This window comes from Bactrocera oleae, chromosome 4 (genome assembly GCF_042242935.1).
Source record: "Bactrocera oleae isolate idBacOlea1 chromosome 4, idBacOlea1, whole genome shotgun sequence".
Taxonomy (NCBI): domain Eukaryota; kingdom Metazoa; phylum Arthropoda; class Insecta; order Diptera; family Tephritidae; genus Bactrocera; species Bactrocera oleae.
The window spans coordinates 46,164,623-46,182,830 of NC_091538.1; the positions used below are offsets into that span (position 1 = coordinate 46,164,623).

The following is an 18,208-nucleotide window of genomic DNA, read 5'->3' on the forward strand; positions in this document are numbered from 1 at the left end:
AGGTATATAGGCTGTCGAAAATAAGAACCGACAATTTTTGGAAGAAAATAGATCCTGTTTCTATACAAACGGTAAACGGTGCAAACGGTGGCCAAGCCAAAATTGGCTATCAAAATGGTTTTGCTATGTATTTGGTTACAATAGGAAGAGAATTGTGTTCCATCAGAACAACACCAGGCCAAACAAATCGATAGGGTCTCGACAGAAGCTTCGTGAGCTTGATTCAACTAATATTATGCATTCAGCTTATAGTTTGGACCTGACGTCAAATGATTACAATCTGTTCCTGTCTATGGCGAGCGATTTAACTGGTGAAAAATAACCTCAAGAGAAGCTTGTGAATATCGACTGTACCAGATTTTAGCCAATAGGGACGACGTTTCCATGAGAGTGGCATTATGGAATTACCTTCAAAATGCGTACAAGTTATCGAAAAAAACGGTGCATATTGCTCCTAAATCGGATAATTCTAACTATGCTAAATAAAACCTTCAATTCAATCCAAAAATAATAGATTTTTTTACTAAAACTATGGTAATATTCATTGCTAATTAATACATTCTTAAAATAAGCAATTGCATTTACAATTTGGTAGCATAAATTTATTGAATAAATAAGTAAATATTTTATGAATTTTTATTAGTAAATTGTCTTTAATTTCTTATAAACAAAACCTTTCCTAACTAGGAACTAAAATGTTTAACACTTACGATTACTTTTATGACACACTGTAAGCACGTAAAATACCTTTAAAGCTAAATCAATAGACATGTTTTGCCAAATAGTTGAACGAACGACATGACCAAAAGCGTAAAACAAACAAATTTCATAAAAAGCTACTACAACAAATAAAAATACCTGTAAATTTACAAACGTGCTGCCTGGACGTTGGCTATTTTGAGACTAAGTATTTTGAATTTCGATTACTTACTTATTATGTGCCTTAACACCCAACAATATGACTACACACAAACATATACAACCTTATAAAGTGATATTCATTATCTACATATATTATTGTGAGTACGCTCGTCTGTCTGTCCGTGGCAGTTGGATAATTGAAACTCACCTTTCGGCATGCCACACGGTCCCTTCGTACGTGAGTTATCTAAAAAGTCCAAATCATATTTGCGCGCAGGTGGATAGGTGAGCGCCACATGTGCCTCGCCCAGCTGCAGCAGGCAAATGTATAAGGCAGCGGCGGTAAAAACGATTGAGGATGGTGTGGCCAATACGCCTGCTGACTTATGCCGTTGTCGGCGGCGATTATTGCTGTGCGCCGCATTCATTGTTGCTGCTGCTGTGGTTGTTGTTCAGTTTTTTTATTATTGCCAACTCTTTGTTTGTTCAAGTTGTTATTTTCAAAATTTTTTAGCTCACTATTTTAATGATATTTTACACGCGCCGTTTTCCGTTATTTGTTATTTTGTATTTCTTTGTTACAAAAACAAGAAAAAGCAAAATATTTCACTACTTAAGTGTGAGCAAATATTATTTGTGTGCACTTTTTCAAACTTTGCACTTTGTTTCAACCGTGTTGTGTGGGTTTCAAGACTGCAGTTTATGCCCAGCCATCGATGAACCTGGAAATTTTGTAATTATGTATGTTATATTTTATTTTATTTTTATTTTTTAAATTTACTTTGTTTGATTTAAATTATTTTTTCTCAGTATATAATTGCATATATTTTTGTTAATTTATTTTTTTATTTCATTTAAGATTTTTGATGTCGTGTTATTTTATTTTATATTTTTTTATACTAAACTGTTTTTTTTTTGTACAAAATGTACAAAAACTTGTAAATAATTTTGTATAAAATCTTTAGTATTTTATTTTGTTTCAATTTCTACAATTTGAAATACATTCTTTACTCTTGCTTCATTTTCACTTTTTAGTTGTATCTTTTGTAATGATACTAAGAAATTTGTTTTAATTTACTATTATAAGTTTTCTCTATATTCAAGCTATATTTTTTTTCCTATTTAAAAAGATTAATTTTTATTTAATTAAATTTCAATAATATTTTTACATACATTTTAAACTCTTTTAATTTTAAAATAAAGCTTCAATTTTTTAAAGTCAATTTTTCATTTTTAAATTTCATTTTTACTCTAAAATATTTATTTCAAATTCAACATAAACAATTTGCCGAATCGGTGTGGTTCTTGCAACAAAGGTTTTTCACTGTAAACTAATTGTGTACATTTTATGGCGTATGCTGTCACGTTCACGTGATTATTTCATTAGCATCATGTGGCCACAAAAATAAATCAAGAAAACAAAAACACAATTTAATGCTGCAACTTTACTTATTTCACTTATTTTCTTTGCTGTGTAAATATTTTACTTAATAGTTTACACCTACATTTTTACACCCACACACACTAATTAGTTGCTAATTGGCAACTTTTTTGCATTTTGGCAATAATATTGCGTAACTATTAATTTGTTTGCACTTGTTGCATTTTTCTCATGTTGTTTTTGTTATTATTTTAATCCTCACTTAATTAATTGTAATTTTCAATTTTACCTTGTGGTTGTTGTGTTCTGATTGAATAGATATGCGCTAATTTAAGTTATGCCGTTTTAATCTATAACGAGAAAATAAAAGATGACCATGAATTACAATTATAACATTATGTTTAATTATTTTTCAATAAAATAACTTGTGATATGGAGGCCAATATAATAAATTCCTGACCCAAATTTCGAGGTCGTTTCCTAGTCATTATTAGGGTTTTGCGCAACTTTTGCGCGCATACAAACATCACGTGGTCTCCACCCTCCTTAACGAGAATAAGCGTAAAGTGGCAGTGAATGGAGAGTTGAAACTTCTATACCTAAAATTATTTTCTGCAAATGAACGAAGTTATTGAATGCGTGATCAAGCTAGGAATGATAGAGCAATATATAAAATTTCGGATAATTTATGAAATTGTAGTAAAGAACAGGGTAGAACTTGGAGAGAGGTCGATGAGATCGTCAAATAATGTGCCTACTGTTGAACCTTAACCTTCAAGCGGTTGCGCAACGTCGATTCGGCCGTATTCAATACATTTTTACTAATAATAATAATTATCATGGCATGCATATCATGTCTAAGTAGCATTTCTTGGTTTCACTACCTACCAAATAAACAGTTTACACTTACTCTCTGCGCCCCCCTTTCCGCACGGAGCACAATTGTTTCATTCGCGGCGCAAGCGTCGAAACGTTATTTATAGTGAATGTTATCTTGGCGAAGACACCAATTTTGAAGAAACCTAGACCTAAGATGATGGTTGTTTTAATTATTTGATCTCATGAAGCTAACTGATTTTATAATTTTATTTAATGTTAGTAGTTACTAGATGTTATATTATAGCTAGTTTCTAACAACTACCCTTTTTGTTCCTAAAACTGAGATTTTAATCTAAAAAGAACTTAAGTTAATGTCCTAGACTAGACTAGAATGAATAATGTTCCTAATTAAAAAAAAATCAAGTACTTATATGGATAGCTTTTTAATTTGACAAGATATCTTCAAAAAATTTGGTATGGGTTGTTGTCCAAGGCAACAGAGCAATCTCCTTAAAAATTGTTCAGATCGTGGAATTTGTGAAGGGTATTACAGATTTGGTGCAACCGAAGTTAACGTTTTTTCTTGTTTTTGGATGAATTTTGATCATAAACACGGTCCAATAATAAATAAATGCCTTCGACTCCAAACATTTGTGATATTTTCTTATGCAAGCAGGAAATTTTCATTTATGAGTTCAAAACATTCTATAATAAAATTTGACTAGAAAAAAAAGTAAAATTTGTTCTGCATCGCCTTTTTGCCTTAATTTTATTGCCTTCTTTAGTGATGATAATTAAGAGCTATAATAATGGCTGCTTGGAGATTTCAAGCAGAATGAAATTTCAAAATAATTGGAAAAGTCATAAAAAATCACTGGAAACATATTACTAAAATGCTGTTATTGATGTGAGACTTTATATCTAAAAATTTAAAATAAAAATACCAACAGCAAATAATCGTAGAAGAGGTTAAAAACGTAATTACATTTTAAAAGAGTCTGTGCATAGTTAAAAATCTTTAATCGAATTAGTAACGCAAAGTTTAAATCCGCGGTAGTTACACGGACCAATTGATCAAAACATATTTTATGTTATGCATACATATGTATATATATGTATATATGGACATATTTAAATTCCAGGCACCTGTAAGTAGTCATATACATATATGTAAGTTGCTTACATATATTTCATTTCATTTATTCAGTATGAATTAGACACACATCTAATAATGTTTAGATATACAAGTAAACATACATATATACATGCGTATACACATCTCGATACATACATACATACACATTTATAAAATATGCCTCAGTAAGTGCCTCCTTAATTGCATTGAACTTAATGAGCAAAGTTTATGAGCTGCTTAAGAAGCGTGTGAAACTTAGCGGTAAATAAAAGTTTGAAATTTCGGTAGTTTTTTAATGGAAAAACGGTGTAAGTGTTACAATAAGCACATTTCGTTTACGGGTATTAACTTTAATTGATCTAACAACGGAGAAATAGAAAAATGGGGCGAAATAAAAATTAACTGTAAATAAGTTTTCTTCGACAACAACTTGTTACCTGAAATGACATATTTATTAAAAGCCATATAAATATTTACCATATAAATACTTATGTACAAATAAATATACATCCTCGCAGTCTAGACAAACTTTATCAAGTCTAAAACTATTCACTTCAAATACAACAACAGTTTTCGCATAACTAACATCATCTTATCTCATTAGTGAAACTTATAGCATTTTATTTTCTCACAAAAATTTTGCATTTAACCTGCCCTTTGCCCGGGCTGTCAAAGTTTCGTGTTCTTTTCTCAGAATGTTGCCCTCTAGCCTGTAAAAGATCCACCACTGTAGCAACATGTTGCAAAACTAGCAATATACATTATATCAAATATTTTTAGCACTGCTATCCCCAGTGTAAAATCGGGTGATAACCCCGAACACTCCCCCTATAACAGTTTAACAAAATTAACTGAACGGATAGTATTGGACATACTCTAGTTTAATGCCGTTAATATGTGATATTGGTCTACGAATTACCCAAACCTTCCCCGGAAATGATCCTTTCAAGTTGCAGGAGTATGAAATATTCAGTTACATCCGAACTTAGAGTTTCCTTACTTGTTATATATGCTAGTTAATTTTTTTTAAATCAAGTTTGCATCTAATGATCGATCAGTTTTGTTAAGCTCAATAGTAAATATTACAAATAAGTTGGTTGGCATTTTTTTGTTCTTTTGTCATGTAAAAAATGGAACACTTATACATATAATGCTTCTGTACAAAGGGACAAGAAAAAAACGCTATAACATCCTATTTCACGACAAACCTCCAGGGAGTACCGTGCTTTGAATCAGATGAACTAGCCAGAACAGGCACCACCTTACAATTAGACTCCGACAAAGTGGGAATATACATACATACAAGTATATGCCTCTGGCTAAGTATTTGATATTTAATCGACAAGCACGTTATATTGTAGATATAGCTGAGTCTCGATAGAGTCAATCTCTAACTTGCTCAACAAGCAAGAAAACGTGGCATAAGTTGAATATGGGCCGTGCATGTCGACTATTAAAATTCAAAAGGAATGACATAAGAACTCTATTAGGAGCGCTAATAGGTCACTGTCTTATTGGAAGATACGCCAGCCGACTGGGGATATTATACAACGATTAGACCTTGTATAGGAAAGTAATCGCAATTATTGGTCGCGGTTTTCTTGATGATGTCTCGGAAGTTGCAAATATACAACTTTTTGAATTGAATGAACCACAATCACCCTCCCAGAGAGGACATGTTGGAGTGAGCGGATTTTGGTCCCGGTGGTTTCACAATAACGCTCTTAAAGGCCCAACTATGTCGTCAGACATCCACCGTACTTTCCTACACACAGCATCTTAAATGCCATATGTTGGCAACTCTACATTAAGTCAACATTTTTGCAATTTGTTTTGTACATTTTTTGGAAAATAGCAACACTCTTAAAAATATATTTTTAAGCTCTTAAAATATACAATATATATTCTGAACTTAAAAGATTCGATTTATGCTTGTTATTGTTCCAGATTTACCATAAAGGTGGTAACTTTTTATAAAAACTTTTTATACTCTAAGAAGTTTATCCTTAAAATTTCAATAGTAAAATAAAAGACTAATGTTTTAAAAAAAATGTTTTTTTAAATTCATTTATGTGGCAACGCCACTTATTTGCATATACAAAAATTACTAATCTACTTTTTATAAAAAGAAACGGTTTCAAATATACATATGTGGCAATTGTGACACGAAATTCAAGTGCAATGAAACCCTTTGGAATGCCGTTTAGTTTATTCAAATCGGTTGAGCCGTTTAAAAGTTATAAGAGGGTCACATACATCCACACACACACACATACATCCATACATACATACAGACATACGGACATCATCGTAGAAATGTTCGGGGAAGCTTCCTCGACCCTCAAAACGTCGAGATCTGTTGAGAACTCGATTTTTGCAAAATGGGGTGAAACCAATATCTTCCCGATTTTTAGAAAATTTTCCATTTTCTTAGCGGGAAGTTAAAAAATTATAAAATATCTTAATATATTTACTCAAACATAATAAAGTTCGTTTTATATACAATTTTTTATTCAAATAATACTGAAATGCAGTCCGGCATATGCAAATGCCACAAGGTAATTTTTTTTATATTAACCATACAAAATCGCGCCCTCTGTCAATGGGTGTGGGAAAACAATAACTTTAGTATCTGCTACCAACAGATTTAACTGTCAACAATAGTGTTGTACAAAGTGAATACAGAAAATCATTGTATCAATACCCCAAAATCCCACGACACAAGCCTACAAAAATGTCTTATTAGATATTTATGAAAAAAACTAGAAATATTTTGTCTTGTTCTTACCTCACTGAAAGGCATTCAACGCCATGTGGGCGTTGGTAAAAACTCGAATGTTGTCATATTCAAACATAAATATCACTTTGTGCCACTTTTAATGACAGTAAAATATATTTTCATGCTATGAAACTGTCAATGCGGATATGAGGGATTAACATACATTAATGCTTTCGTCGATTTTGGACAGCCAGCAGCCAGCAGGTGCAATGCATATTGCTGTTATAAGCTTTTGCTTGAACGATAATAATTTTATTTAGCATTCACATAATTTTTGTATATATGAATTACAGGTCCTAAAAATTTTATTTTACTGGTTAATTATGTCGCAAGCAGTATTTGCAATAACTTTTGTGAATCAAAGTGTGACAGTTTCTTTCCAACGAAAATTAAGTCCCGATATCTTATCTCTGAGTGTAGGTCTGAGATGAGAAAGGTATCCATAAAATCCATAAGGCAGTTGTGTGTCAGTTATATATTTGCCAATGTCAAGCATAACTGTAAGTTCTTGGCAATCATCACCTGGATTTGAACAATACCAATCTGAAGAGAACTTCCATATTCATTATATTTTCCTTGAATTTTTTGTATATGTTTTACACCTCTTTCGAATGGCTAATGAATTTATAAAATAAGCACTCTAATGTCGGAAATGTTTAGTTAGTGTAGATTTCAATATATAACTGACCGCGTTATGAATGCACGTTCACAAGAAGCGACCTTGAACAAGGACTACGGTGAACTACATATATGATGGTCGGAGACGCTATAAATTATATATACATGGTGCAGTCTCAGTCTATTCCATTTCACTTCAGTAGAAATACTCAACTCAATGAACTTCTACTTGTATAAGCGATCGGTAGGAAATATTGTAGACTCATTGCTAGAGGTATCAATCATCAAAAACAATATATAACGTTTTGTACCCATAGTGTCATTCTGTGCATACTTTTTTCATTGACATTCGATTCGTTTACTTCTTCAATATTTTATCAAGGTTAGGTGTTCGGACAATTGGAAAATTTCAATCCATTTTATTCGATTAGCCAAAGCTTAAACAATGTCAAATCGATCAAACAACTATCATCAATCAAATTGTTATAGCACAAAAACTGTCGCACAACTTTAATGGAGCACTCAAAAACTAATTGAAATTAAATTCAACTATTCAAATCAATGGTTCAATACGGTTTATATCAGCATCACTACCGGTCTAGTTGACCTCTTGGGAAGCACAATAATCAATCCTAACTTCTTTAAAATCACAAAATTATTTCGATTTCAACTGCTTTTCTGAAATTTTTATTTAAGTCTTGTATAATTCATTATTACACTATATACAAGGTGTGTTCAAAGGAAAAGTGGAATTTTGAAATGTACTTATTTGTTCATGAATATCTATTTTGTCCCCTTCAAAGTAATCCGCCTCGGATATAATACACTTGCGCCAACGCTTTTTCCAATCCTCGAAGCACTTCTGAAATGCGCTTTTCGGTATGGCCATCAGCTCTTTCTTCGATTCTGACTTAATCTCATCAATTGTGGCAAAACCCTCTCCTTTCATTGGTTTCTTCAGTTTTGGAAATAGGAAAAAATTGCAGGGAGCCAAATTGAGCCGTTTGAGCCAACCCGCATCTAATGCGACTTTACTTTTGCTCAAAATTTAGCAATTCCGGAACAAACTTTGCTGCCACACATTGCATGCCCAAAACATTCGAGAAAATGTAATGGCATGAGCCAAATGATATGCCAATATCCTCTGCAACTTCCCTAATATTAATTCCACGGTTTTCAAGAACAATTTCACTGTTACTATGGTTCCTTCGCTTGTTGACATAGTCATCGTCATCAACATCTTCTCGGTTTTATGCAAAGCGCTCGTACCTCCTATAAACACTTTTTTGAGACAACACTTTATACCACTTTTAACGCAAATTTAATACATATTATTATATCCATTTCTTTCAATAGTTAAAAATCGAAGAGCACACAAAAACATGACAAACCTTTTCTGTTGTCAAAAACAAACTACTAATCGAAATTGGCTCCTAATGCAAGCACATATTATACACATATGTGTCCGATTATAACAAAAACAAAATATCGATAATCGAATGAACACAGCCCGCGAAAAATCAAAATTCACCTTTTTCTTTGAACACACCTCGTATATCGTTACATTCTCATTAGAAATCTGATCCTCATCAACTGGCCTTAATTAAATAACCGAATAAATAGGAAAAGTCGGCGTATTAACGAATTACGATGCACATACATTTTGAAAACGTTCGATTGCACCATTTTCAGCGCGAAAACCAATTGTTGCATGCAACTTAACACCTTTTAAAGCCATTTAATTAAATTAGCAATTAGCACGCAACGAAATTCTAAATCGGCTACAAAATCCGCTCACAACAGAAACAACACAAACAAACAGGCCTAAACAGCGCTAAAAGACTTGTACTTGTATATAAGTACGAGAGATAAATGAGTTAAACAACAACAAAAGCAAATATAAACAAATGCAGCAAATGTGTTGAAGTAAGAGTTAAAACCAGTTGGCGAGTGACTTACTGCCACAAATTAGTTCGATCGAAATGGCTTCACAACGCACACTAACTTACATACATACACCTATATACTATACATACATATAAGAGTCTTAATCAGTACAGTGAGCGAAGTCATGAATTAAAACAAAGAAAATGAAAAAATAAACAAGTTCAAATTAACCATTTAATTTTACTTCTTGTTGTTGTATTTTTTATTGCTTCAGAAAAAGTGAATGACAAATTCCAAAACAATTGTAGTCGAGTTTAACGCGCAGTATACAAGTACAGTGAAAACTCATTTACAACGAATGTGATATTTATTATAGAATTTTAAAAAATTTTCGGCAAGACTTTTAAGATATATTGGAAATATGTATGGTATACATATATTAAAGGTTAGGTGGGTTTAAAAAAGGTATTTATATAATTTAATTTATTATTTATATAATTATTATAAACAAATCGGAGATAGTCTACAAATCGGTATGAAATATTTGAAAAACGCTCAGGCAACCGAGTTTTCATTTTGCGGCTTCTCAAGATATTAAATAATGAAATTGTCCAGAACAAAGAGAAGTACCAAAAAGTCAGGAAAAGTCGAATTTTTATAAACGTCGATGTTATGAACCGTATCGAGCAAACCTCAAAAATGAGCTTTTAAAACAAATTCGTAGTCAAAAATTATTTTATAATTTTAGTTTCAATTTTCATTTTAAGCAAATTATAAGCTCTTGTAAATATATTTATTAAGGTCTTAGCTAAAAATCAACTAAATATATTAACCTTTTTCAAAGAAAATCGACGGTTTGGTACAATATTATTGTCAAAAAAATAAAAGAAAACCGTCCATGTCAGCTTTATTGTGGAATGTTAGTCAACTCTTTTGGTGAACGTCAGTTGTACAATAATTTTAGAAGTACAAAAATATTGAAGCCTTCAATTGTTCAACTCAATCTTCAATACAAGTAAATTTGGGCTAACCCTTTCAACTCAATTGAAATAAAACTTCTCTGACGGTTTTCAAAAGCACGAAGAATATCTCAGATATTAAAACTATGCTGTACCCTGTTCATTGTCACTTTATAAAAGTGGTGCTCTTTTTCCGCTTACCAGGGTAAATAGAGCTCAATTTATAATAATATTGATCGACTATGTTAAACAACAAAAGTCATAGAAATTAAGATATTTTATGATTTTGAGACATGCATTAAAATACGAACAAAATATGAAAATATTCCTTTGTTCTTTATTTGGGAAATCAAAAAGCAGAATAAGCCGATTTAATATCAATATTAAGCATGAAAAGGGTATATTAAGTATGCCAAGAAATTTGTGCCACCCAGAAGGAAACATCAGAGACCTTATAAAACTTACACCACACCTGAGTTGATATAGGCATGTCCGTCTGTACGTCTAACTGCCTAACGGTATATACGTGAACTAGAACCCTCAGTTTTAGAGTATCGCTCTGAAATTTTGCACAGAAGCTTTATTTTGGCCCAACCTAAAGTACATATAAGCATTTTACCATAAATTCAGAGTATAAACTTTATTAGATGACATTTTTATATTATTATTTTATTATATTTATTTTTATTTATTTTATATTTTTATAGTGCTGGTTTCCCCACAATAGCGCCTTGTTAACTGTTGATTAAATTTTAATTTAATTTATGAAGAAAGAAAATAGTATTAAATATGTGTTTGTGATCACCATGTGTCAAAATTTATATATATGTATCTATATTTTTCGCTGATGGAGAGCAGTTATGCCTGGGCAAAGCATTAAGTACAGCTAGAGTGGTAAAAGTTGAATTAATTAAAATTATTATAAAAAAGAATAATAATAATAATAAATAAAGGAAAAAAACAAAGGCATAAATAAAGCGACCAATAAGAACAAAGCAAACATATTATTTACATATTTATTTATAATATAAACATATTATTCACGAAGCAATTCAAAAGAAGAATGTTGTTGAACAAGTTTTATGGAGTAGCGCTAGAATATGAATGTCAATACCGTATATATAAACTATTTGTAAATTTACTTCACATATATAAATATACACTTATTTATTAAAATATACATAGGTGTATATACGAATATATGTGTATATAAAAATATGAAAATACGCATAGTAAATGAGTTGTTGTTATGTTGACTTTGTATTAATATAAACTAGTAAATATTTAGTTGCTATTAGAACTAAGAATATCATTTAAGTCATAGGTGAAATTCCAACATACGATTTATTCACGATTATCATATTTTCATATTATTTCTTCTTGAATTGCAGTACAACCAATTGTTAAGGCTATGTTCATACTACAGTAGAAATAACAGCGAAATTGAAAATTTTGTAAGAAGAATAAGAAGGTACGAAGTACCCAAAGCAGCACTAGCGCTTATACATTGGTGTAACTGGTTTACAACCAGCGATTTGTTTAGTTTAATTCATTGCACAATCAACGATTTATCCAGAATTCTAGGAGTAAATGCTTTCAAGTGTTTTTTAGCTTCGTGAATCTGTTCAAACAAGTATAAAACTTAATTAAGCATTATAAAAAATATAGTACATGAAAAAAAAATCTTAAACTTCGGCTGCTACGGATATATTATTCACAAATCTAAAAGACTCCATACAAGGATATAAATTTGATCGTTCCGTTTGTATGGCTGCTATATACTGGTCCAGTAATCGTAGTTCCGACAAATGAGCAAGTTCTTGGGGAAAAAAGTGAGGAAAAGTTTTCAGATCGATAACTCAAACAATGACAGACGGACATGGCTCAATCGACCCAGTTCGCCATTTATGTATATATTTAAATACTTTACAAAGTCTCCGACGTTTACTTCTGAGTGTTACAGTGTTAGTGTGCCTTTTAAGTGTATAAAAACAAACTGTTTTCTAGGATAACATGGCATACAAAAACACAGCAAATGTAGCACATGCTACTGCTGTGTTTTCTGTATTCTGAAGCGGAACTTAGCCATCCACCTATTTGATGTGTTACTATTATTTTTTGCATAAGTTTTTCGAGAATCTTATTTCATAATCCGCAATTATGTAGCCTTCTTTGTATAGAGAAATCTTTTCAAATTGGTTTAGAGCCAGAAATTTGGGGTATTCCAAGGGAACACCCTTTATATATACTTTACAGGCGTCAATTCGTGACTCGAAAAAAAATTATCAAATTGAGGTTGGAAAAAATCACTAAAAATGACAACGCAATATTTAATCAGAAGAATTAAAACAATACCTCCATTAGGGGAAGTTTGCAAACATACCCAAAGAAGGCTGAAGAGTATCCCTTGTATGCTGGTACTACTTTGGTATCGGTAGGCAATTGAGTACCACATGGACGATGGCGAACCAAGATGAGAAAGCACTTGGAGCATTGGGAGCCATCCGAGTGAGCGAAGAGTATCGCAGAAGATGGTATACGAATTCTATAAGCTCTGCCGCGACATGGATATACTTGTAGTTTAGCGCATAAAAATCCAACGAATGCGCTAGTTAGACCATGTCGTACGCACAGAAGATGATGCTATGGCGAGAAGCTCCTTCGATCGACACCCATGAATGCAAAAAGGAAGCACGGACTCTCACATATCTAATAGAAGGGTCAAGTACATAGGTGTCTAAACTTGAGATGTACAACAGGCGTGATCTCGTAAAAGATAGAGTCAACTAGCGAAATGTTGTGTTCTTGGCTCATACCGATTTCGGAGATTTCTACTCGACGAATATTTCTGATTTTCATAGGAAATTTCAAATTTTGACCATAAGCAACTCGCCTTAAACTAAATAAATCCGAACAAAAAAATGTAGTATTCGTCTATAGTACTATCAACGTAGAAGTTGAGTTCTAACTGCAGAAACTATCAGTTTTTCAATTGAAGACCACTCTAATAAATGTATATTTATAAAATAAAAAATTAACATTAATTAAAAAAATTCGTAAAATTCGCTGAGAAATGGTAGCTATTACTCATCCAGTGCTAACTTTTCATTTTTTCTTCTTCAAATAACCAACAAAACTCGTATTAAAACATATTTTCTAATTAATTAAGTACGAAAACAACAGACGCCAACGCTGTTTTAGCCTCAAAGTGGTTTGACAACATCGCCAGCACTTTACCGCCATTCAATAATCTGATTTCCGTCTCCGCCTTAAAACCGCTAGTCAATGACTAAATACTACAACAATCATCTTTCCACTATCCATTGTGATTATTGTTGCCATTTTCATTTCATAGATGCGCAATTAATATCGCTTGCATTCAACGGCGCAATGGACTTTTGTGCGTCCGCGTCATAAGCGGCTTGCTGACCTTGCAGCGCAGCAAAAACGAGTAAATAAGTAAACAAAATGGAAAATGAAAAATAAAACAAATAATCTATTGTATTTAGTAGACTCATACAAAGGTATGCAAGCAAATAACCGACAAATTAATTAGACAGGCATCCAAACACATGTACTTTTACAAACAACAACAACTCAGCGAGGCAAACAAATGCAGCTAAAACAACAACAAGCCCAATAAATGCCAACAGCAATGAGTAATAACAAGCGAGTAAAAAAAATATTTAAATGTGCATGAAATCAACAGCTCAAATTTCTAAGCTTTACACAGCTTCTCGATAGACGGGTGTTCGGCATTCGGTATTCTGATGCATGCAAATTGCACACAAATGCATTTCGATAATTGCACACATACAAGAAGGAAGTACCCTGTAGGGATTAGAAGTCAAAATTGTAAATAATTTTCAATAGTCGGGTAGTTTTGACAAAATATTAAAAATTATCAACTTTTATTGAAGTAAAGATGTTATTGCTAGAAATTATACTTGAACGATAATTATTGTCTTTAAAGAAAAAGTATTCACTTTGTAGCAGCTGCCAAGGTTAGACGTGTTTTATGAGCTTGGTCATTTTCATTTGATAAAAGAAATGGATCAAAGTTTTTGTTCGTGAATTCTTGGCCAAAAACCATACTGTAGCGATGCGTCATCCTACATGTTCACCAGACATGGTGCCGTGTGACTTTTTCCTATCTGGAAAAATAAAGAGAACTTTAAAGGGCCATCATCTTACAAGCATAGATGACATTAAAAGTGTTTCGCTGAAAGAACTAAAGGCTATTCTAAAAATCGAGTTTGAGAAGTGTTTCGAAGGTGTGGCATAAGTGCATAATATTGAATGGAGACTATTTCGAAGGTGACAGCATTAATGTAGCCAAATGAATAAATATTAAATAAAAAACACGGAAATTCTGATTCTTTTTTGAAGACACCTCGTATTTCTTCCTTAATATAAAATGTTAAGATACTTTCATTTTTTAATATTATATTTAAAATAAATTAAAATTAATTACTCGGTTTTGGATATAGGCAATTCACCTTTCCCTAGTTGTATGTATGTCTACTAACTAGCCACTGTCCGTTCGGGATTCTTGCGTCAAGAAAATAAATTTTATCGGATGACAGTTGTAAAAGTTGATTTGAGGAAGACTTGATATAACAACTTCAGCATTTCCTTCTCGAATGTCCCGTCTTTACCAGATTAGGGCTAAAGTATTATACTTTGGATCTCATAGCTTTCGGCATCCAGGTAAAATAGCGGAAATAAAAATTAAATACCCAAGTTAATTTGGAATTGGAATTTTCATTTAAATATTTCACTCAATGACAATAATATCATTTTCGAAACATAAAAGATTATTTTTTACTTCAAGGTTTATTTCTACAATTTCTTTTAACCATGTGTCATTTTGAGTCGGTTTTAAGTGTACGCCAATTCATTTGTCATTTAACATCCACATCAGAAATAAGAACAGAATCTTTTCTTATTTGCAAACATGTACAGTGGTGAGTCAAATAAACCACTTACTTAAATTGAACAGAGATGCTATATCAAACTGAGATGTGCTGAGTCGCTAGATGTTCTGATTGTGAGAAGGTAGTGAGCTCTTTTTGGCAGCTGTAGGCTGTAAGCATGACAGAAAATTCTCCAGGTTAGTCAAGTTAATTTTGAAATATATGATTAAATGATTGATACCAAGCCAATAAAAAAATAGAAAAAACGATAACGGTTGCACCCCTTCATAAATACAAAAAATTTCTTGCAACCTCTTGATTCCGATTGGTCAGTTTGTATGGCAGCTATATGCTATAGTTATCCGATTTGAACAATTTCTTCAGAGATTGTTTTATTGTCATAGACCACAACCCTTGCCAATTTTCGTCAAATGAAATAGATTTCCGTATGGCAGCAATAAGTTAGAGTGACCCGATATCAGCAGTACCGACAAATGAGCAGCTTCTTGGGGAGAAAAGAAAGTGTGCAAAATTATTGATCGATGTCTTAAAAACTGAAGGACTAGTTCATGTATTACAGACAGACAGACGAAAATGGCTAAATCGACTCAGCTCGTCACGTACATCATTTAGATATATATTTTATAGGATCTCCGACGTTTCCTTCTTCTGTGTTACAAACTTCGTTGCAAACTTAATATACCCTGTTCAGGGTATAATTACAGTGTTTAAATAGATCGACCAAAATCATATTTTTCCAATCTGATTTTTATGACATCAACATCGTACCTCTTAGTTACATATACAGTACAGTCCCCGAAGTATTTGACAATTGTACAAATGCACATTCAAATTCCTACAGGGTATTCAGTATGTGCGTATGAATGCAATGCTGCGTAGGTGCATACCATGAAGTGATATTGTTGTTCAGTTTTACTTATAAAATATTTTTTCATATTTTTGTCTTGCGTTTTTCTATGGTTTTTCTAGTCTCACTTCGTTTTGTATTTGGATCAATGTCAACGGTCTAACAGCAAAACAAGTAATAGCTGTAGTATAACAGTAATGCCAACGCCAACACCAACTGCAGCAACACTGACAACAACAATAGCAAATAACCGCTTCATAACTCTAACAGTTGTGACCTTATTGCTAATTACTTCAAGAATAACTTCAACAACTGGAAACTTGCAGTCAGTCGCCTTAGCTTGCTTGCTACCGTTGGCTACCCCTGGCGACTGTCAGACGGTCATATGAGCTGCTGCTGTCTAGCCATCACACTGACCAGACTGATCATCTCTAACTTTGTAAAAAAACGTTGCACATTTGATGCCTGCTTTCAAATAAATGTATATATTTTTTATACATATACATATATAAATAAAATTACGTATGTATGTGTATTTTATGATTTACTAAGCGGATAGTTGAGTGACAAGTTGCTGACAAGGCGGCAGCGATCTGCAGCCACGCTGGTGGTCACTTGTCAGAATACATACATACTTATTAAAATATGTTAATATATGTTTGTATGTATGCATATATATATTGGCATATTTTATTTTTATTTTTGAATGTATTTCTAGCTGTTGCTCGTCTAAATTTTAAATTATAATCTATTTTTGTTCACAGCAAAACAAGTTAGCTGAAATCATTAAAATATTTGGCAAACGGAAACTTTAATATTTTAACATTTTGTTTTAATTTCTTTCAGATACCATCTTTCTCTTATGTTAACCGCTTCCAAGTTGATACTTAAGTGTATACAAATATTTTAATGCTGCTAATAATGGTTTCAATAGTTTTTCAGTTTGCAAAAGCAATTCACTCAAACACAAACAAAAAAACGATTTCCCATTTTTATACAAATTCGCAAATACCTAATTGCTAACCGAATTATTGTCTTTTTACTGGAATTTCAGCTGAAAAAATTATTAATTAATTATTTTTAATTACGGAAGAATATTTGTAAAAAATATGTCACGGTATCTATAATGCCTTGACAGCTGTGAATTATATCTCTAGTACACAGAGCGATAGCTGTTCCTAATTAAACTGATTAAAACAAATAATGAACAGACTAACTCTACAACAACATTTGCATATCGTGCAAATTTATTACTAAAATAATCGCGCGCTGCGTCCAATTTCAGTCGACATTATCACCCAGCAGAGTTCGAGCAACATGGATCGCTTTCGCACCACGTTTACTCTAGTGAATAATAGGCATCCTTAGAGACGCCGTACAGCGCGCACCCAAAACGCTATTACTGATGTGGAACCGAGTATCGAAGAAGACCCGAATGAGTCCCTAATCCAATTTATCTAAGGTTTTGCGGAAATATCTTGGTTGGCGAGCGTACAATACCCAACTCGTGCAGGAATTGAAGCCGAATCGCGTCGCCCGTTCGGTAAATGGGTCCAAAACGAGATGGCCACCGATCCCGATTTTCACAAGAAAATTTTGAAAATGTTTGGTACGTTAATATCCAAAAGTCCACAAAACATTATTGAGACGTCGTTACATCTTCAAAAGCCACTGTTTGGGGTGCTCTATGGGCAAAGGGTATCATTGGTCCATATTTATTTAGAAATGAAGCCGTCCGTTACAGTAATAGGGAACGCTATAGAGCCATGATTCATGACTTCTTCGAGCCTTAATTGGCGGATGTTGATGTGGACAATGTCGAAAAAATCAGTTTGGAGAAAAACCCGTCTAAATTATTATACCTGCCTAGGGCCCCGTATGAAATTAAAGTATAGGCACTTTAAACCCCTTTCCAGATTTTATACAATTTTAGAAATTATTAGTTAGCTGTTAAGCAGAAAAAAAGTTATTTTTGAAAATTCTAG

The 18,208-nt window shown here is 32.6% G+C and overlaps 1 protein-coding gene across 9 annotated transcripts in view; it reads right to left on the reverse strand.

Moving 5' to 3' along the window:
* The window catches only part of nahoda, a 139,014-nt gene that overhangs the window by 84,931 nt on the left and 35,875 nt on the right, over positions 1 to 18,208 (reverse strand). For 6 of the 9 annotated variants that reach the window (XR_011395820.1, XR_004976528.2, XM_014244537.3 and 3 more), the window contains exon 2: positions 1,070 to 1,583. Coding sequence is in view for 7 of the 9 variants with exons in the window: in XM_014244537.3 (XP_014100012.2) it covers positions 1,070 to 1,289 (220 nt within the window). In the remaining 2 variants the exon portion in view is untranslated. Of the gene's footprint in view, positions 1 to 1,069; positions 1,584 to 2,531; positions 2,593 to 18,208 lie in introns of all 9 variants that reach the window. The other 3 variants (XM_036362728.2, XM_036362727.2, XM_036362730.2) reach the window with 1 other exon arrangement.